We start from the raw sequence: 16,630 nt of genomic DNA, 5'->3' as shown, positions 1-16,630 counted from the left end.
CACACGTATTGATTAGCGACTCTGATCACAAATTTTTGGTAGGATATTTATTAATTGAGTCAAAGTTCTCAAATCACAAAATATTTGGGAACTAATCAACTAATCATACACTGATCACAGGGGAAGCATTCCCCAAATAGTAAATACAAAAATCTAAATGGTAGTACTATAATAAAAAAAAAATATTATTATATTTTATAATATAAACAATTTTATGTAAATTCTATGAAGATTCGAAATACAAAGAGAAAAAGATGAAGAAGCAATTAATCCAAGTGAGTTGCATTAAAATTTTCATAAGTCAGCACATGGTGATTTGTAGTTACGTTGTCGGCCCACTAGACTTTTCCATCACAACCCATACAGGCCCCATATGCCTTCCCCTTCAACACATATATAATTATAAACCAATGATAAATAAAAGCACTTCTCCAAATATACATAATTATGATTTTATGTTTTTCACAAAATTAAATCAAGATTTAGCATAATTTAACAGATGGCAATTGATTTGTGTTACTTTCCGTCGTCATTAATCTATTTTTGAGAAATTATCGAATGATTTCATAGTTTTATCGTTTACTATGCTTTCTGAATTCAAAGTTGGGCTGATTTAGACGATATAAGCCCAAAACCTTTTAATATAAGCCCAATTCTACTTGGACTATTCTCGGAGATAATTTTTCATATCTAGGCACAATTAAGTTTTGGGATTTTGTTATTATATGAACTTGAATCATAGTCATAATTTGATTGTGTCAACTATTATGATAAAATTGTCATTATTTGAATTTTCTAATTAAGAGCAAAATTTCGTCATAAAAAATTCACAATAACAACAAATTAAATCCCGAAACACAATTGTACTATCATAAATTATTGGCGATATGATCAATTATATTGGCAATTGAAACTAAAAAAATACTCCCTCTGTCCCATTTAAAATGAAACGTTTTCCTTTTTTGGCTGTTCCATTAAAAATGAAACGTTTCTTAAAATGGAAACAACTTTCTCTCTACTTTTTCATCTCTCTTACTTTACTCTCTCTTTATTAACTCACAAAACAACACTACATAAAATCCCGTGCCGATTTCCAAATGTTTCATTTTAAGTGGGACGGATGGAGTATATAACAACTATCTCACATCGGTGTACAAAGAGAACTGAAATCACTATATAAGTCTCATGGGCCCCTCCTCCTATCACCAATTGGGTTTTAGGATGGAACCCATGGATTTCTATCATAGTATCAGAGCGGGTCGCCGACTGTGGGTCAAAATTAACTGACTCAGCAGTATATCTGGGCCGAAACCGAAAAAATGACTGACCCAACAATATATCTGAGCTTAAAATTTGGGCCAGTGGTTCAACCGACCGGGAAAAAAATTGGGCCAATCGTCCAACCGATTAGAAAAAAAGTACAACCCCTTCAAGGTTTTTGAGGGAGGGTGTTGGCAATTGAAACTAAAAATATATATTACAACTAATCCAACCCCTCCAAGATTCACCTTGAAGGGTTTGAGGAGGGTGTTGGCAATTGAAACTAAAAAAATATATTACAACTATCCCACGTCGATATACAAAGAGAACTGAAATCACTATATCTATATAAGACTCATGTTTTCCATCCTAAAACCAATTCAAATTATATAATCGTTGCTTATGGGATTTTTTAAGAGAAACTGCGTGACATTATGTGCATATCTAATATTGTTTTGCTTTAGTTAAGTACCACATGCATTGATTATACAATTAAGATGAAAAAGGTTATACACAATATGTTATCAACACTAATTGAGCATATGTCGCCTTTGTTGCTAGTATCATAAGCTAATTAGTGATTTGCTAATTAGAAAATAAAAGCTAAGTATTTAAATATGAGGCAGCGGGGGTGACACGCTCACAGCGAGGACACATGCTGAGGGCAGAGACCCGCGGCGGCGCTGCCTTGATGAAGCGAAGCTCCTCCACCTCCTTTTGCAGCTTTCTGTTTTGTTCAGTCAATGCTCCTAGCCATCTCTTTAGGTACTCACACTCTACTTCTGTTTGCTTCATCTTGCTCCTTTAATTAATCAATTCAATAATATCAACAATACTACAAATTATCAATTCAAAATTGATTTTTTCCAAACATGTAAATACGTTTTTTACTACAAACTTCCTGAAAAAAATAACTTTTCAGCGTGCATTTTATTGCACACAATTAATTCACAGGGAGACTATGTGAAAATGTAATTTACCACCTCGACATACATTTTTTACTTTTGTAACATACCATCAGTCCTCAAATTTAAAAGGTTGATCCTAAATTATTTAATTTAGAGGGAAAACAAAGGATAATTTGATGCTTCATCATTTCTTCATGTAGGAAGAACCGAATAATCCTAATATTCCCTTTACTAGTATTACCTAAAATATTCTTTTCCATTTCCAAAAAATAAATGTATATATATATAGTAAAATAAATAATTAAAAGATATTCTAGCTATTAATTAACAAGGTATAAGTCTACCTTGCTCTACGGTTCTGAAACCACACCTCCACTTGCCTTGGCTTTAATCTCAATTCCATTGCTAAATCTTCCTTCTCTTTCTGCAGTTTCAAAACCTAATTCCTTAAAAAACACATGATTAATTTCATATATAATTAAATTAATTAAGAGGCGTACAGGATTTAAGGTTTGATTTTGTACGAAGCTTTGTTCAAGACGACGAGACTGATCTTTTGTGAGCCGGAGTTTCTTTCTAGGAACCGGGCTATCTTCGTCTTCTTCCTCCACGCATTCTTCTTCCGATCTTGAGGGTGCTTCATTTATGTCCAGTAATTTTATTTTTCCTTTTGCCTCTATATATAGCAGTATATAAAATGTTTCTGTTATTTTTGGCATTTATTTATGGAAAAAAGATTTTTCATAGACTATATATATTGAGTGAATAAAAAAGGTTTATCACTCCTCCGTGATTGGCTACCACCATGCAAAGAAATTAAATATACCTAAAACATGTCACCTCTCTAGAAAAGAAGAAGAAAACTTTCTTTCCCAAAAACCCTAATTCTTTCAACATGATTGGAATATATATATATGTTTAAAATGAACAATCGAAGTCTTTTTTTAGATTTACTTGCTCACTTTACACAACAAGAAAGCTTCGTCGTTTGAACAATATCATACTTAAACTCCAAGAAATTGAAAGGGAAATTCACATACACTGATACACACACACACACAAATCAAGAAGGAAATAAAAAGAGACTTAAAGAGAGAGAGAGAGGGAAGAGATGGTGGTAGTCTGACCGGAAGATGGGAAAGAGGGCATGGCTATGGATAGTTCCAAGCAAGAAGAATTAGGAGGCAAAATCTCCATGAAATCTTCAAAGAGTGATTAGGAGATATTGGAGCACAATTATGGTTGAATTAATAATATTGTGTTAGAGAGACAAGAAGAATTTGTGGGATCTTGAATGATATATATTCAGACAAAAGCATAAAAGTAAAAGGAGAATGGAGACAACAAATGCATAAAGGTCAAAAATATAATAAGGGAGTTGTTGAAAGAGAAATAGATTAGATTAGTTAATGGAGTATATGATTGATTCAACATTTTTATCAGAAACGGTTTTTCTTAATTTGATTGCTTTTATTTGCCTACCCATGTACTATTTAATTAAATAATTGCTACTACTACTTTTTTTCCCCTTTTCAATTTGGATAGTAAAGTTGGGTGTGACAAAGCAGCAGACTCCCATTGCTTGAGCCCGATTTGTCGGTCCATAAGTCAGCTGCTGAAATGATTGGCAAAACTTATATGTTTTTTTTTGAGCCATATATTGAGGTTGATATTATGATAGTATTAATTTGTGGTGTTTATACCAATTTGCTAGGCATATGCATATATTGAGCCATATGTTTTTTTTTTCAGGAATGCATATCCGCAAATTATTACTACATGGAGTATGAGTATAATATAATAACGAAAAGATAGATTTATAAGCATTGATTCAAAATTTGAATAGTATGTTGAAAGTTTCAAAACGAAGAATATTGATGCTCAAACCTATAAACCTCTGACCAAGAATGAATTTTTTTTTTACGTTTTTCTCTACGGCCAATTAATTACGAGTCCACATATGGTTCTCATGTTCATATTGAAGATACATGTAAGTAGCTGTAAACAATATTTTCCTACAAGACCATGAATTTCAATGATTTTTTCCATTTAAGTTTAGTCAAACAAATGAATCTTTTCATTCATTTTTCTGAATGCAGCTATAATATAATTCAAAGTACATAAGAATCAGTCAAAAATTATATCTCAGTTTTTTGACCTCAACCTAATCCATGTTGAACTGAACTAATTATCTGACATAAAACACCTTACTTCCTACTAAAGTTTGAATTAAATACTAATTGTTATCGAAATTTCAAGTAAAAACAATCCAATTATTTACTTACCATTTGTTAGTAGCCATATGGTCATAAAAAGTGGTTGTTAGTTTGCTTGTTTCTCAACAGAAAAGAAAATTGTTGGTTTTCTTGTATACATCCGATCACTTAATGTATCTCCAGTAAAACATGGTTTATTTTTAGGAAATCTGACAAATGAGTTTCACTTTACACAACAGATGATTATTGTTGCAAGACTCAACTTTCTCTTATAAGGTTCTTTTACGAGTCATTAAACATAAAAAATGTTTACTAGCATTTTTAAAACAATAAAATACAAAATGCACGCACAACAATAATTTCAATACCATTATTAATTCGATGCCAGTCACTTCATAGTACAAAATAAGTAGCACTAGTTTCTACGTTTATGTATAATGGCAATTTATTGATTATTTAAAAACTTAAAAAAAAGTTGAAAATAGGATGGTATTTAGGCGCACCTAATATGTACTAGTACTAATGATTTTGCTGGGCCAAAGTCCCATAAAATTAGGGAGACGAAGGGCCCCACATATTGGTCTTGTAGTCGGCAGCCAACACTGCAGTATCAGTGGACAACAGTTGGGCCCCACTTCAACACCTTGCTCCTCCTTCTGCTCTGCTCTGCTCTCCCTTGATTATGCACACATCAGATGAGGTGAGTCATGACTCATGAGAGAGACCACCTTCAAACAGTACCTTGTTCATACTACCAGTTTCAAGCGTCAGCACTAGCTAAATATGACGTCATAGGTTCGTATATCATACATACTCCACAAAGCAAAGCGGCTGTCTGCTGGTAAGCTCACCTTTCAGTTCTGGGAATCATTACAACTTTCTGCTACCCCCAACAAACAATACAATGCAGCTATCTCCAACCTCGTAACGACGAAGATGGCCGGGCTGTTTCTTACCGAGCAAGTCACTGGAGGAGGAGGTCCATATTTTTAGACGCATACAACACATTAAGATCAGGTAAATAAGCGTATACTTAGGCGCTGCAGCTATCGGGAATTACATAGGAATTTCTGCTGCCAATCCTATCTAATCACTGAGTATGTTGGTTGCATTTATATGTCAAGATCAGCAATAGCAAATGTTGCAAATAATCACTTGCACATGGGTGGGGAGGTGGAAGCACTGGCGCTGTGCTATGCACTCAAGTACGCCTCAACTTGTGTGACTAGATCATTCACATAAGTGACATTCTATTGTCTGGCATATGAGATCAGTTCATGACATTCCACACAAACTCATCTCCGTCAACTATGCTATCCTGATGCAGTAATATGGACATAATGAACCAACAAAAAACAAAAAGTTTCCATGTGATCAATCACTACCACCACAACCTACAAATTGATGATCACTGATTTTTACATTATTTTTTAACAATGTACATCAAAATTTTTACAAATATAGTTGCAATAATTTTTTTTTAAATCGTAGTACATATTCTTAGGTAATCATGATTCATTTTGTTAATGAACGCACAGAAAAATGAATGTTTCACATCCATTATCACCTACTACAATTTTGTGGAAGGAACCAAATAGTAATAAAATTTCAACAATTGGAAGTGAGTGCAGGGAATTGAATTATTTCTGTTTACCTGGTAAACCTTATGAAATCCAACTTCGTTTCCTCATAAATATATGTCTCAATGGGCGATCTGTCATTTAAGAACATAGAATAAGATAAAGTTTTAAACCGCAGTACAAGAAGGTATGGGAAGATCAGCTTCTTCATGAAGACTAACGAAAAAGTTCAGATTTAAAAATAAGATAGCTTGCGATTTCAAAGGCATTTGTGCAATATTGTACCAAATCTTGTAATAATTTCAAATAGAAGAGCAAGCGACCTTGGTATCGGTCTGGCTGACATCACTTTTTGCTGAGTCATTCAGAACAAGTTGATCTAACTTCAAAAACAAAAACCTTTTCAGAATAGTAGTAGCAAAATCATGAGCTGATCTGAATATTTGACACGATCATTGGTCTAAGAACACAGTACAAACTTCCCAGAAAACAGAATGGGGACTTGCAATTTAATTGCGAAGAACAAGTTAATAAGGTTAATAATGCACCACTGGCTATTATCAGCTATTTCAGAATGCATGAAAACATATTTTCCAGCTCATCTTCTAAACAAGTATCCATTACCATTTAAGGAAAATTTGAAGCAAAGAGATACCTTGGTGTTGAAGGATCTTCTCTGAACAACACCAAAGCACTGTTGCTCGTCTACAGCAGCCATGCGCGAAAGTGAAAATTCCACCTTTTCAGCTATTAAAAAATGAGTTCCAATGACCATGGAGATATCCCCAGCTTGGAGACCCTAACAAAACAGTTGCAAAATATGAAATGAGAGGCTATGCCAGGACTAAACAAGGATGATCTACAACTACCTGTCAATAGAGAAACGAGAGGCTTTGCAATGGCATACTCAACTTTCTCAAGCAAGCCAAGAAGGTGCTAACAGGATTGCTAGCAGCTCTGTTGGAACCATAAATGCTGCTGGGAGGTAGTATGATCAATTGATTCAAATCAAATGTGGCACTTCACTATGTAAAACAGTAAAGTAGAAGTCATAATCACTCACCTGGAATTCAGATCCAATTACCTCCATGCATGACAAAAATGCTACCACAGTCATCCCACATCAGCATCACCTTATATGAAGGATCCAAAAAGAGTAGAATAAGAAGAGATAAAAATGAGGATAAGAAAACAGAAGAAGCTTATGAGGATTCAAGTCACCTTAAGAACTATATATAGGGAATTCCAAGGCCAGATAGGTCATCTTATGCAACATTTGCAAGCATCTATTACAGCTCTTGAGACATTTAGCTTTTCAAACACATCTAAACGGCTAAACCTTTAACAACTTTTCAGGAAACTTATTTGACCGAAAGCATGATGTAAAATTAATCGGTGCAAGAAAATTGCTAAATCTGCATAGAAATGAAGGATCTTCACAAGATATTCCATCATAAATCAAAACTTCAATTGTAATTGTAATAATTTAAAAGCCAATGACCTCAGACATCTGACAAAGATACTCCTGCTCTCTCAACTTATAAATTCACAGCATGCTGTAAGCATTTATCTCTGAGACCCTATCGGACAATATTTAGTTTTGTGTTATCAAAGCCTACATAAAAGCATGAGCTTGGCCGAATAAAATTTCCAAGAGAAAATAGGTACCAAAGTAGTTAACCCTCTAAAGTATCTCATACAGAAACAAACTACTTCTTGGAATTATGATATACTTCAATGCCATATACAAGGTAGAATTATTTGAGGTTCGTCAAGGTTGTTCCATTAATTTCCTACTCTGACAACTAATAACTTACAAGGGCATACTAGATGAGGCTCCAGGCTAAACTTCCAGTAAGGCCAGAAGAGAATTTGTGTCATATTTGCACATAGGTAACAACATTCGAATCTAATATAAAGTATAAGTAAATGTAAAAGGTAGATACCATTTTCAAATTATGATTACATAAAACGATGAGAATAAACTAGTTATGATAACTGTGGATTTGGCAACAAAGCATGAGAAATGAAACTGTTTTGGCAGCAGCAGTCAACTACTCATAGACAGGAAATGCTGTATCGGTATTCAAAAAACGATACAACTTAAACCAGAGAATAAATGTAGGCAACCCCCCATAGCATGATACACAATTGTAAATCCAATGATGTCATAACAGACTGAAGCAGAGCTGCCAAGATGATGCAGCCTTTGAGTCATTTATATTAGGGGAAAACTGTAGAATATACACTAAACACAGATGAAAGGCATAATCTTTTCAAATTGACTCCTTATCGAATTAAACATCAGCATAAAAGCTGTCAATCTACTGAAGAAAAAGTAAATCGAATGATTGAACATAACAAATTCACCTAAGGCATTCAGAATGAGGCACGATAGGAGATGAAATTGTAAAATTAAATACAAGCGGCATTGGCCATGGCAACCGCTTTGGGCAGCTGAGTATTGCGAGTAATTGGGGCTAAATTTAAATTTGTTCAAAAAGATGAAATCGCAAAAAGAGCATGACTAAATAGCAATATAAGCAGAGTAGAAGGGTGTCTATGCAATTACGCGATTCACCCACATATCTATAAATAAAGGCCCATCCTCTGCAGATTAATTAGGGTTTATGGTTCCTTCCGCAGCTGGCACACCCCTTCTCTATTTCGTTTGTATGATTTTTTTTTGTATTTTCCGTATTCAACATTGGGCTAAAACGCAAAAAGGGGAGAGCTTGAACTAATGAAAAGTTCGTGGCTCTGAAATACCCGCAGGTTTTCTGCGGCTGCCCAGTAGTTTTAGCCTTTACATTAACGATGGCATCATAGTACGGCTTTGTGCTTCCGATTCTGTTTTCATTGGAAAAGTGATTAATTTTGCTTTTTTTCTGATTGCCGATTTCGGAGCTCTCCGCAAAGCCGCCTCCAAAGGCCATTACATACTTGATTTCGGTGTTTTCGGTATTCTTGATTTGGAATGGGTGGATATTTCGTCAATTCATGATTAAACCTTTTTATATGTTTGTTTATGGATAGCTTTCTTAGAAAATGTGAAATTATAAGGTTGACGATTTATTATGGCGTCTCAGTTAACTCAGTTCGCTTTTTAAAAAAAAAAATAAAATTCAAGTTTGAAACAGAAAGTAAAGTTCATATTTTCACAAGTAAAAATTTAGATGTCAAAACCAATTTTGTCTGAGTCTTAACTGGCGAATCGCGTTTGATAATTTTAAAAAAAAAATAGTACGAATTTGTAATTTCAATCAAGTTTACATTTTTACCGAACAAATAAATATTCAAATTGAGATTACAGCGCCTAGAATTGCAAATCTTTTTCATGTATCATCAATCATCATCATCATATGACACTGGTTACAACTTACAATGTAAATACTGAAACAACAAAATGATACACACTTGATGTTACAACAATAAATCAACAATCTTGGACAACTAACTATCCATAAATCAAGAATCTTGCACAACTATCTTTCAGATCCATGACCCTTGTGCACGATGATCATTGACAAGTATACCATACACGAGACGATTGCACCTGATCGGAGAAACAAGAAGCAGCAGCTATAATTTAAGGCTGATTTTAACTAAGGTTGTTAAGTGACTCAGTTGACAGTAGACTAACCTCACAGGTAGTCTTGTCCTTGCACTCCAATGCATTTCGAAGCACTGATGCTATCACTTCTCAGCAAGCAACGGGCGCTGTAGCACGATACTTTATGATCACCTTTAGCCTTTGTGCTGGCCTTTGGAGCTTCTGATCTTTTCATCTCCAATGAGTTCCTGGGACTCTGTAGGACTGGACGCGGAACTGGCACTACGGCTCGACTTCTGGAATCACTTCGATCAGGGTCCTCGTCAATGAGCCCGCATACACGTTCCCTGCCACCAGATCACATCAGGGTATCAGCATCTAAACTAAAAGAAACGTGCTGCCACCATAATCAGGCATGGCTTTTACCTTGGCAAGGAAGCATATCTCCTCCGCATTGGTGGACTGCCGACTTTTCCTGCTTGTCCCTCGAGCCGGAAGAATTGCTGCTTAAATTGATCAGCTCCACTGAAAAATCAGACTCTAATTTTAAGGCAACAATCACAGAGAAAAAGAAATGACTCGTTGCAGATGAGAGAAAATTGAGCGAGATATAAAGTTGTAATAACTATGAATGATAAAGTGTTTGAGTTAACACAAATTTTTTGTGGCCCGACCTTGGATACATAAAGTGAATCTGGTCCGCGCCACGGAGGTACTCCTGGAGCATCTGGGGATGATACTCCAAGATCTGTTCGCTTAATTAAGATACAACGTAAGTAACAGCTAACGCAAGTAATATCATTCACACTTCACTACTAATGCTCGTACCTCTCGGTAGATCAATTCCCTCACGTCTTCTTTCGTTAAATTTCTTCTTTCAAACTCAAACTCAAATTTTGAGATATGTTGTGTTGATGGTTCATCTTCCACATCTGCCAGCCCGTAAAAATATGGATCTGCCAATGCCTGTACAAGTATGGTTTTTTACCATTGTCAATGCAAACACATCCTTGCTGAAAGCTGAGACAATGAATAGTTATATGAATCCTTACTTCTTCAGCAGACGGACGATCTTTGGGATCAAATGCAATTAGGCGCTCAAGTAAACGGAGAGCCAGAGGATCAACATTTGGGAATCTTTGCGACAGAGGTATAGGTGCTTTCCTTCTCATGCTACTCAAATATCTTCGGGCCTTGTCATTTCGAATCTATATGTGAGAAAATAATTCAACTTCTCAATGATAAGTTTTGTCAAATTTATCACAGACTTTAAAGTGAAGAGAGAATTTAGCCATGATGAAGGAACAAACCCTCGAGATAGCTTCAAGAGAAGGTGTGCCAAGAAGATCAGTTATGAGCTCCAACTGGTGGACAACATTCTTCCCAGGAAACAATGGTTTGCCAGTGACCATTTCTGCAAATATGCATCCTATGCTCCATATATCAATAGCCGGGGTATACTGCAATAGGCAACAACATTGAGGAATTTAACACGTTGACCTTTCAACATCTCATTAGCTATCAAAGAAGTAGCCTCTAGTAATTTCCAGAATGGGAACTTACTTTGGAAAAGAAGGAACCACAAAGTTCAGGAGCACGATACCACCGGGTCGCCACATAATCCTTCAGATAAACAACATTTCGAAAAAATTACAAAATTGATAAATAAATAACCTTAATCCAACAATTTTTGGAGAGGATACATATATCATCCATGAAATCACAGCATAAATCACTTACAGTCCAGAAAACAGCAGATGGGGCATCACCAAACGATGCACGAGCTAGCCCAAAGTCGCATATCTTCAACTTGCAGTCTGCGTTAGCAAGGATGTTTTTGGGCTTCAAATCCCGGTGGAACACATTTGCTGTGGAGAAGAAAATTCAGAGTTCTTAGTAACTACAAAAAGTGCAAGGAACAAAAGGAGCTAAGTCGATGAAATGCATACCTGAATGGATATATTTTAAAGCTCGAAGCAACTGATACAAAAAGAACTGATGATGCCCTGGTGTAAGATCATCATTTGTCTTTATTACATGATGGAGGTCCGTTTCCATCAACTCAAACACAACGTAGATATCCTTGAATTCTCTCCGACATGGAGGCAACATGATATGCTTAATCTCAACTATGTCTTGGTGCCTGAGCAACCTGAGGAGCTTGATCTCTCTAAGAATGCGAGTAGCTTCACAGACATGCTCAAAAATGTCATTTATCTTCTTTATAGCCACCTTTTCTCCGGTGTGAGTATCAACTGCAGCAGCCACAACACCGTAACTTCCCTTACCAACAACCTCCTGGATTTCATATAAATTTGCTTCACCATATTCAGTGAAGAATTCCTTGAAAGGCATGTTCTGACAAGCCAAAAAGAAACATCAGCACTTTCTATAAGAAACATGGGAGGTTCAGATGGGAATAGAATGAGAACTTCAAATACCAAATGTATAGAAATTGTAGCCATGTTGTAACAATACCCAAAAAAGTGGAAATGACATTTAAAGTTTAATCATCCATATTATAAGGCTTTGTTTCGAAAGCTTTTGTTGCATTCAGTAATCCTAGCCTCAAAGAAAGTTTACACAGTAGCAGAAGAGCAAATTTATAGAGGGATCTCTTGAGCGACAGAGGCCTTAATCATAGCAAAGGGTATTAAGTTGCAGCAATACAGCATTATCTATATCAACTACGAATAAGTGAACAATAAAACCTTCACAAATTGTAAGCATACATCAATAAATTAGAGAACAAGCCCAGTTACCACTTTCAAAGGGGAAACCACATAAACAAAAAAAAAATGAAAAAATCATCTCTTGTGTCAGATGCTTAAGATGATCCCTAATCATATTTTGAACAGACTATTTCAATTAGAAAATATGCGTAGCAATAAAATACATCACATTGTCAGTAAGAATATCAACAGCAAAATAAGACAACTACGTTGACAAACATGGGAATTCTATTAGATCCAATTATGAAAAGACAAAATGACCAGGAAAACAAAATACCTTAGCACAAGAGATTTAGGCAAAACACAAAAACCAGATCTTAACTAGATGCAAAAATGAGTTTTAAATAATCAATACCTGAATCATTAATCTCCAAAGGAGAATATAAGAGAGGTAGAGAGAATTCGTTCCAACACAGCTCCAGAGAATGTCAGCTTAAATTCACAAGCCCATTCAAGTTGTATACGTCTATATATAAGCCCTACATAAACAAATAGGTTGACATTTAGCAAATACCCTTTTAAATGCAACTGAAAGGGCAAATTGAATACCTTATTAAAAGAGCTATCTTTCTGGGCTATATAATATTACTAGAGATAAACCATGTGAAAAAATTATGCTTTCTCAGCTACAGAAATGGTGATCTGGTATGCAAGGAAAGGGGGATCATTAATATTTATATATATAGATACACACAGACACACGTCATAGTAAAAGATTTGATCTTTTCCAATAACCCGGCGAATTTCGACGTCCATATAATATACTCACAACAATAAAAAGCAAAGCTTCTTCCACCAATTTTTGTGTGAACTGAAATCAAGTAGAGCGAGTGAAAGGGATGGAGGTATCAATCACTCAATATTTAACCTCAATTTGTGAGGTTGAGCCAGAATTAAAGGAAATGGAAGATATATAAATAAATAAATAGAGCCAATGGGGCGAGATGTTGGTGAAAGGAAGCAGTCAATGAAGATGGCCCAGAAATTCCATGTATATACGACCTCCCCTGCGTCCATTCGATTTTAGAAAAGGACAAACACAAACGCAACTAATTATTAAAATATTATAAATCGATTAAAGTAATTTGTAATTTGCGCCAAAAAAACGCACACACCCGCGCGTGTGTGTGTGTTTGGGGGAGTAAATCGGCAAGTTGTAGTTTAGCTTTACCTTTTCGTCGGTGGATTGCGTAAAGATTGAAATCGGCGGCGAATTATTGACAATTCTACGAGGATTTGGATATTATGACATATATACGACCTACTACATCAAATTGCGTGAAACTGTTGAATATTTACATACTTTTATGGAGTTGATTGATTACATATGATCAAGTGGTTATGTAGATTATAGAGTTCATAACTTTCACTTATTAAGCTTTTGTAAAGTCAGCTTTTTTCAATAAGTTTGTGCATAAAAAAGTTATATAGAAGGCCCCTCAATACCATATAATAAGTGAGATATTTTCTTAAAAATCTTACCTACTAAATATAAAAAATCTACCATATGAAGACAGAAGATTGAAGACCCATGTGTCAGAGGCTGATCTATTAACTTTCTTTTGAAAAACTCATTTATTTGATATCAGCCATGTCAACTTAAAATAACCTAAAATAGCATATTTGCAGCACAATAAAACACAAGTAGGCTCATCCAATGATATGAAACATAGAAAACCACAATGCTATTATTGAGGAATCATTTTTTTAGAAACAGAAACCTAATCTGGAAGTTGAAGCCCCATATACATTTACAGTGAGTACATATGCTGTAATAATTATAGCAAAGTTGACGACAACAACAACATCAAGAAAAGGTGCAAGGCAAGACTAGGTGTAGTGTAATTTTCACCATTTGGTTGAGTAGCACTTTGTAGCTTTTCCAGAAGTGAAATAAGGCTGGAAATGTTTCATGACTTCCTCGTAGGTCGGCCTCTTGTAGTCGACTGCCTGGTCATGATGAAAACACGGTTAGCTTGTGTCGATGAAGATGACGGGAGTTGAGAGTCAGCAGGGGGAGAATACCTGCTCGACGACTTCTTCAGGGGTAGCCCATTTCCATTCTGAGAATTCTGGATCTGCTTCACCATTTGCTAAATTGATTTCACTCTCTTCTGCTGTGAATCTCATCAGAAACCTGTGAGTGTCATTAATCAATCAGCCATGTCCATTAACAAATTAACAATACCAAATTAAGATTCACCATAAATAAGCTTTTATGGACAAATAAATTGTAGTATCAACTAAGTCAATGGTGAGGCTGTGTTGTGTGTCAAAATAGTGATAACATATCATTCAATAGAATGTTGAGTCGCGCTAGTGCTCCAAATTTGGCACAGCGGCTGTTATCTACGAGACGAGGTAACTTTGGCACAGAGAGACACCACTACATAAACTGATAAATGTAGTCTAGGCCGATATGTATCAACAAGAACCCAAAAGTCCAAATTTCTTGTTTGTTGGCGCACAAAATTTAAACGACACGTGCTTGTTCAAGTACATCAATCCATTCCGACTCCTCAACAGCTACAAGGGTATTCAAGGAATCTGACAACATTCGAACTACATAAACCAGAATATACTAATTCGAAGACACTAGGCATGTTAACCAAATTTACAAATTTAAACGAATATTATGGCAGGAACTATAGATGATTTTATTGATACAGGGCACCAGGTCATGAACTTACCACTTCTGTGCCTGCCCGTGCCATTCTCCACCCCAGAGTCGATTCACTTTTGATTTTACAGCCGGAGGGAAGTCATACGTCAACCATTCAGGAACCTGATGATTCATAAGACTTGAGAAATGAGTAACAAACTTGTTCACACTTTTTAAGACAATAATCACCATCAGAAGCTCATTTATTCAATAGTTATCGCATAGTGAGAATGAACGAATTGCTTCCTACCGATAAAGTGAACAAAATAGCAGGCCTGAGAAAGAAGCACGGAGTACTCATATGCCTCCAACTCTCCAATTCAAAAACTTACATAAACATTTGATAACCAAAGCAAACATCGCAGTACCATGATACATCAACTCCAACAAACCTCGTCTATTACTTCAGCAGAGACTACTCCAGTTTCTTCCCTCAATTCTCTGATTGCTGCAGACCTTGGTTCCTCACCTTCTTCAATACCTCCCTACGCAAGTTATGTAAAAAAATCTTCAGTCGACAAAGCAATATCAGATAAAAAATACGTCTTTGAATTGTTTTTAATCATATAACTGACTACCAGCGCCTTTCACAAAAACAGGCTCGAGATGCTCAACATACATAAACAAGCAGCTTCGTAAAAATGGCTTCTTTAGTGGATTCAACATCCAAATATACACTTGCAATAAAATAGATATTTGTAGCATGTAACTTTAAATCAAAATTTAAGTGAAACAAATATCTCTATTTGAAAGTTCAAACTAAGTAACTAACTGTGGCTTTACCTGAGGCATCTGCCATGCTCCAGGAACATTCAGTCTAGATGCTACAAATACCTGCAAATCAAATTTAAAATTACAAATTTAACATGGGCCTAGAAACAAATCAAGAACAGGAGAGATAAAACAATCAATTGAACAAGCAAGAATGGAGAAAGGAGCATAAGACAAAACCATCTAAAAACCTATACTCCATACCAAACTATAAGAGGGATTTGGGATAAACTAAATAACTTAGGAAATTATCAGAACAGGAAACATATTTTTTTCCATCAAATTGTTAGCAAACGAGTTTCCAATCCTAAGAAGAAGAAAAAGAAACAAGACTGTTTATTGTAGTCTTCTGGGCTATCAACTGAAAATTACAAGAAATCTCTACATGCCCTCATTATTAATCAAATGGAACCAAAAAAGATTGCATTTTGATGGCACGAAACAACAAAGCAAACTGAAAACATACCACCCACTATCAAATTACTCAGAAGTGCGCAAACATCAACACCAATACTAAATCAAGAAGGCGTTTTTTTGTCCCATGTGTTAACAAAGATTGGGTTTTTCTTTTGCCCTTCTCTACTTACCATATTGTCATCATTGATGAGACATACTCCAACGTTAGGGCGATAACCAGAGGGCAGACCCTCCATTGATTCTCACTCCTTAGCTGAAATTAGCGGTGTCTCCAAAAGAATGGAAAATTTGAGAGAGGGGGTTGGGGAAGAGAGAGAATCTCTGGAAAAAAACAGATCACTATCAGAATATCACTTAGCAGAAAGTCAAACCATTAATATGCACTGTAAGGATGAGCTGATGATGACGTGGACTGCGTTGAGTTCAAAACAGACTTTTTCTGCACTCGTTTGTGCTTAACTGCTTATCGTGCGCATCTAAATCTAATTGTGGGAAATTTTTAATTTAATCTTTATTATTGTTATTGATGTT

General features: G+C 35.6%; 3 protein-coding genes and 1 long non-coding RNA gene across 8 annotated transcripts; all 4 read right to left on the bottom strand.

Annotated features, from left to right (window-relative positions):
- Positions 1–1,781: 1,781 nt before the first annotated feature.
- On the bottom strand, positions 1,782–3,443 carry LOC125186904 (homeobox-leucine zipper protein ATHB-17-like). Its single transcript, XM_048083392.2, has 4 exons — positions 3,296–3,443; positions 2,669–2,844; positions 2,513–2,592; positions 1,782–2,062 (listed from the first exon to the last, which is right to left on the bottom strand). Exons 1-4 carry the CDS (start codon positions 3,363–3,365, stop codon positions 1,864–1,866), a joined length of 525 nt encoding a protein of 174 aa, XP_047939349.1. The 5' UTR covers positions 3,366–3,443; the 3' UTR covers positions 1,782–1,863.
- A 1,283-nt stretch (positions 3,444–4,726) lies between these two features.
- LOC125186905 (uncharacterized) lies at positions 4,727–8,964 on the bottom strand. Of its 5 annotated transcripts, none has more exons than XR_007170524.2 (9): positions 7,466–8,964; positions 7,186–7,379; positions 7,028–7,097; positions 6,834–6,939; positions 6,620–6,763; positions 6,288–6,347; positions 6,039–6,098; positions 5,236–5,351; positions 4,727–5,135 (listed from the first exon to the last, which is right to left on the bottom strand). It is a non-coding gene; the product is annotated as an uncharacterized LOC125186905 (long non-coding RNA). The 5 variants fall into 5 exon arrangements; XR_016130418.1 differs by having other exon boundaries at positions 8,550–8,964; XR_007170525.2 differs by having other exon boundaries at positions 8,335–8,963.
- A 307-nt stretch (positions 8,965–9,271) lies between these two features.
- Positions 9,272–12,979, bottom strand: LOC125186903 (mitogen-activated protein kinase 9-like). The gene is made up of 12 exons (XM_048083390.2): positions 12,799–12,979; positions 12,605–12,728; positions 11,467–11,875; positions 11,258–11,385; positions 11,081–11,140; positions 10,828–10,977; positions 10,570–10,725; positions 10,346–10,483; positions 10,192–10,265; positions 9,944–10,042; positions 9,608–9,864; positions 9,272–9,520 (listed from the first exon to the last, which is right to left on the bottom strand). Exons 2-11 carry the CDS (start codon positions 12,611–12,613, stop codon positions 9,609–9,611), a joined length of 1,479 nt encoding a protein of 492 aa, XP_047939347.1. The 5' UTR covers positions 12,614–12,728; positions 12,799–12,979; the 3' UTR covers positions 9,272–9,520; position 9,608.
- A 928-nt stretch (positions 12,980–13,907) lies between these two features.
- On the bottom strand, positions 13,908–16,448 carry LOC125187438 (nudix hydrolase 25-like). The gene is made up of 6 exons (XM_048084032.2): positions 16,270–16,448; positions 15,695–15,745; positions 15,304–15,396; positions 14,940–15,034; positions 14,275–14,386; positions 13,908–14,199 (listed from the first exon to the last, which is right to left on the bottom strand). Exons 1-6 carry the CDS (start codon positions 16,333–16,335, stop codon positions 14,098–14,100), a joined length of 519 nt encoding a protein of 172 aa, XP_047939989.1. The 5' UTR covers positions 16,336–16,448; the 3' UTR covers positions 13,908–14,097.
- Positions 16,449–16,630: the final 182 nt, after the last annotated feature.

Source organism: Salvia hispanica, chromosome 5, assembly GCF_029641045.1.
Source record: "Salvia hispanica isolate PSC_SH4W2 chromosome 5, Shi_PSC_v1, whole genome shotgun sequence".
NCBI lineage: Eukaryota > Viridiplantae > Streptophyta > Magnoliopsida > Lamiales > Lamiaceae > Salvia > Salvia hispanica.
The sequence above is the reverse complement of the archived record's forward strand: the minus strand, read 5'-3'. Positions and strand labels throughout refer to the sequence as shown.

Bases quoted from the DNA above. Each gene is read 5' to 3' on its own strand.
- LOC125186904 (XM_048083392.2), bottom strand. From the start codon at position 3,365: ATGGAGATTTTGCCTCCTAATTCTTCTTGCTTGGAACTATCCATAGCC. The intron at 2,593-2,668 runs GTACGCCTCTTA...TTGAAACTGCAG, and splicing joins AAAATCAAACCTTAAATCCT to AAAGAGAAGGAAGATTTAGC. The intron at 2,063-2,512 runs GTAGACTTATAC...GATTAATTAAAG, and splicing joins TTTCAGAACCGTAGAGCAAG to GAGCAAGATGAAGCAAACAG.
- LOC125186903 (XM_048083390.2), bottom strand. The intron at 10,978-11,080 runs GTAAGTTCCCAT...TGCCTATTGCAG, and splicing joins GTGGTTCCTTCTTTTCCAAA to TATACCCCGGCTATTGATAT. The intron at 10,726-10,827 runs GTTTGTTCCTTC...TCTCACATATAG, and splicing joins CTCTTGAAGCTATCTCGAGG to ATTCGAAATGACAAGGCCCG.
- LOC125187438 (XM_048084032.2), bottom strand. From the start codon at position 16,335: ATGGAGGGTCTGCCCTCTGGTTATCGCCCTAACGTTGGAGTATGTCTC. The intron at 15,746-16,269 runs GTAAGTAGAGAA...TTTGATTTGCAG, and splicing joins TCATCAATGATGACAATATG to GTATTTGTAGCATCTAGACT. The intron at 15,397-15,694 runs GTAAAGCCACAG...TAACTTGCGTAG, and splicing joins GAGCATGGCAGATGCCTCAG to GGAGGTATTGAAGAAGGTGA.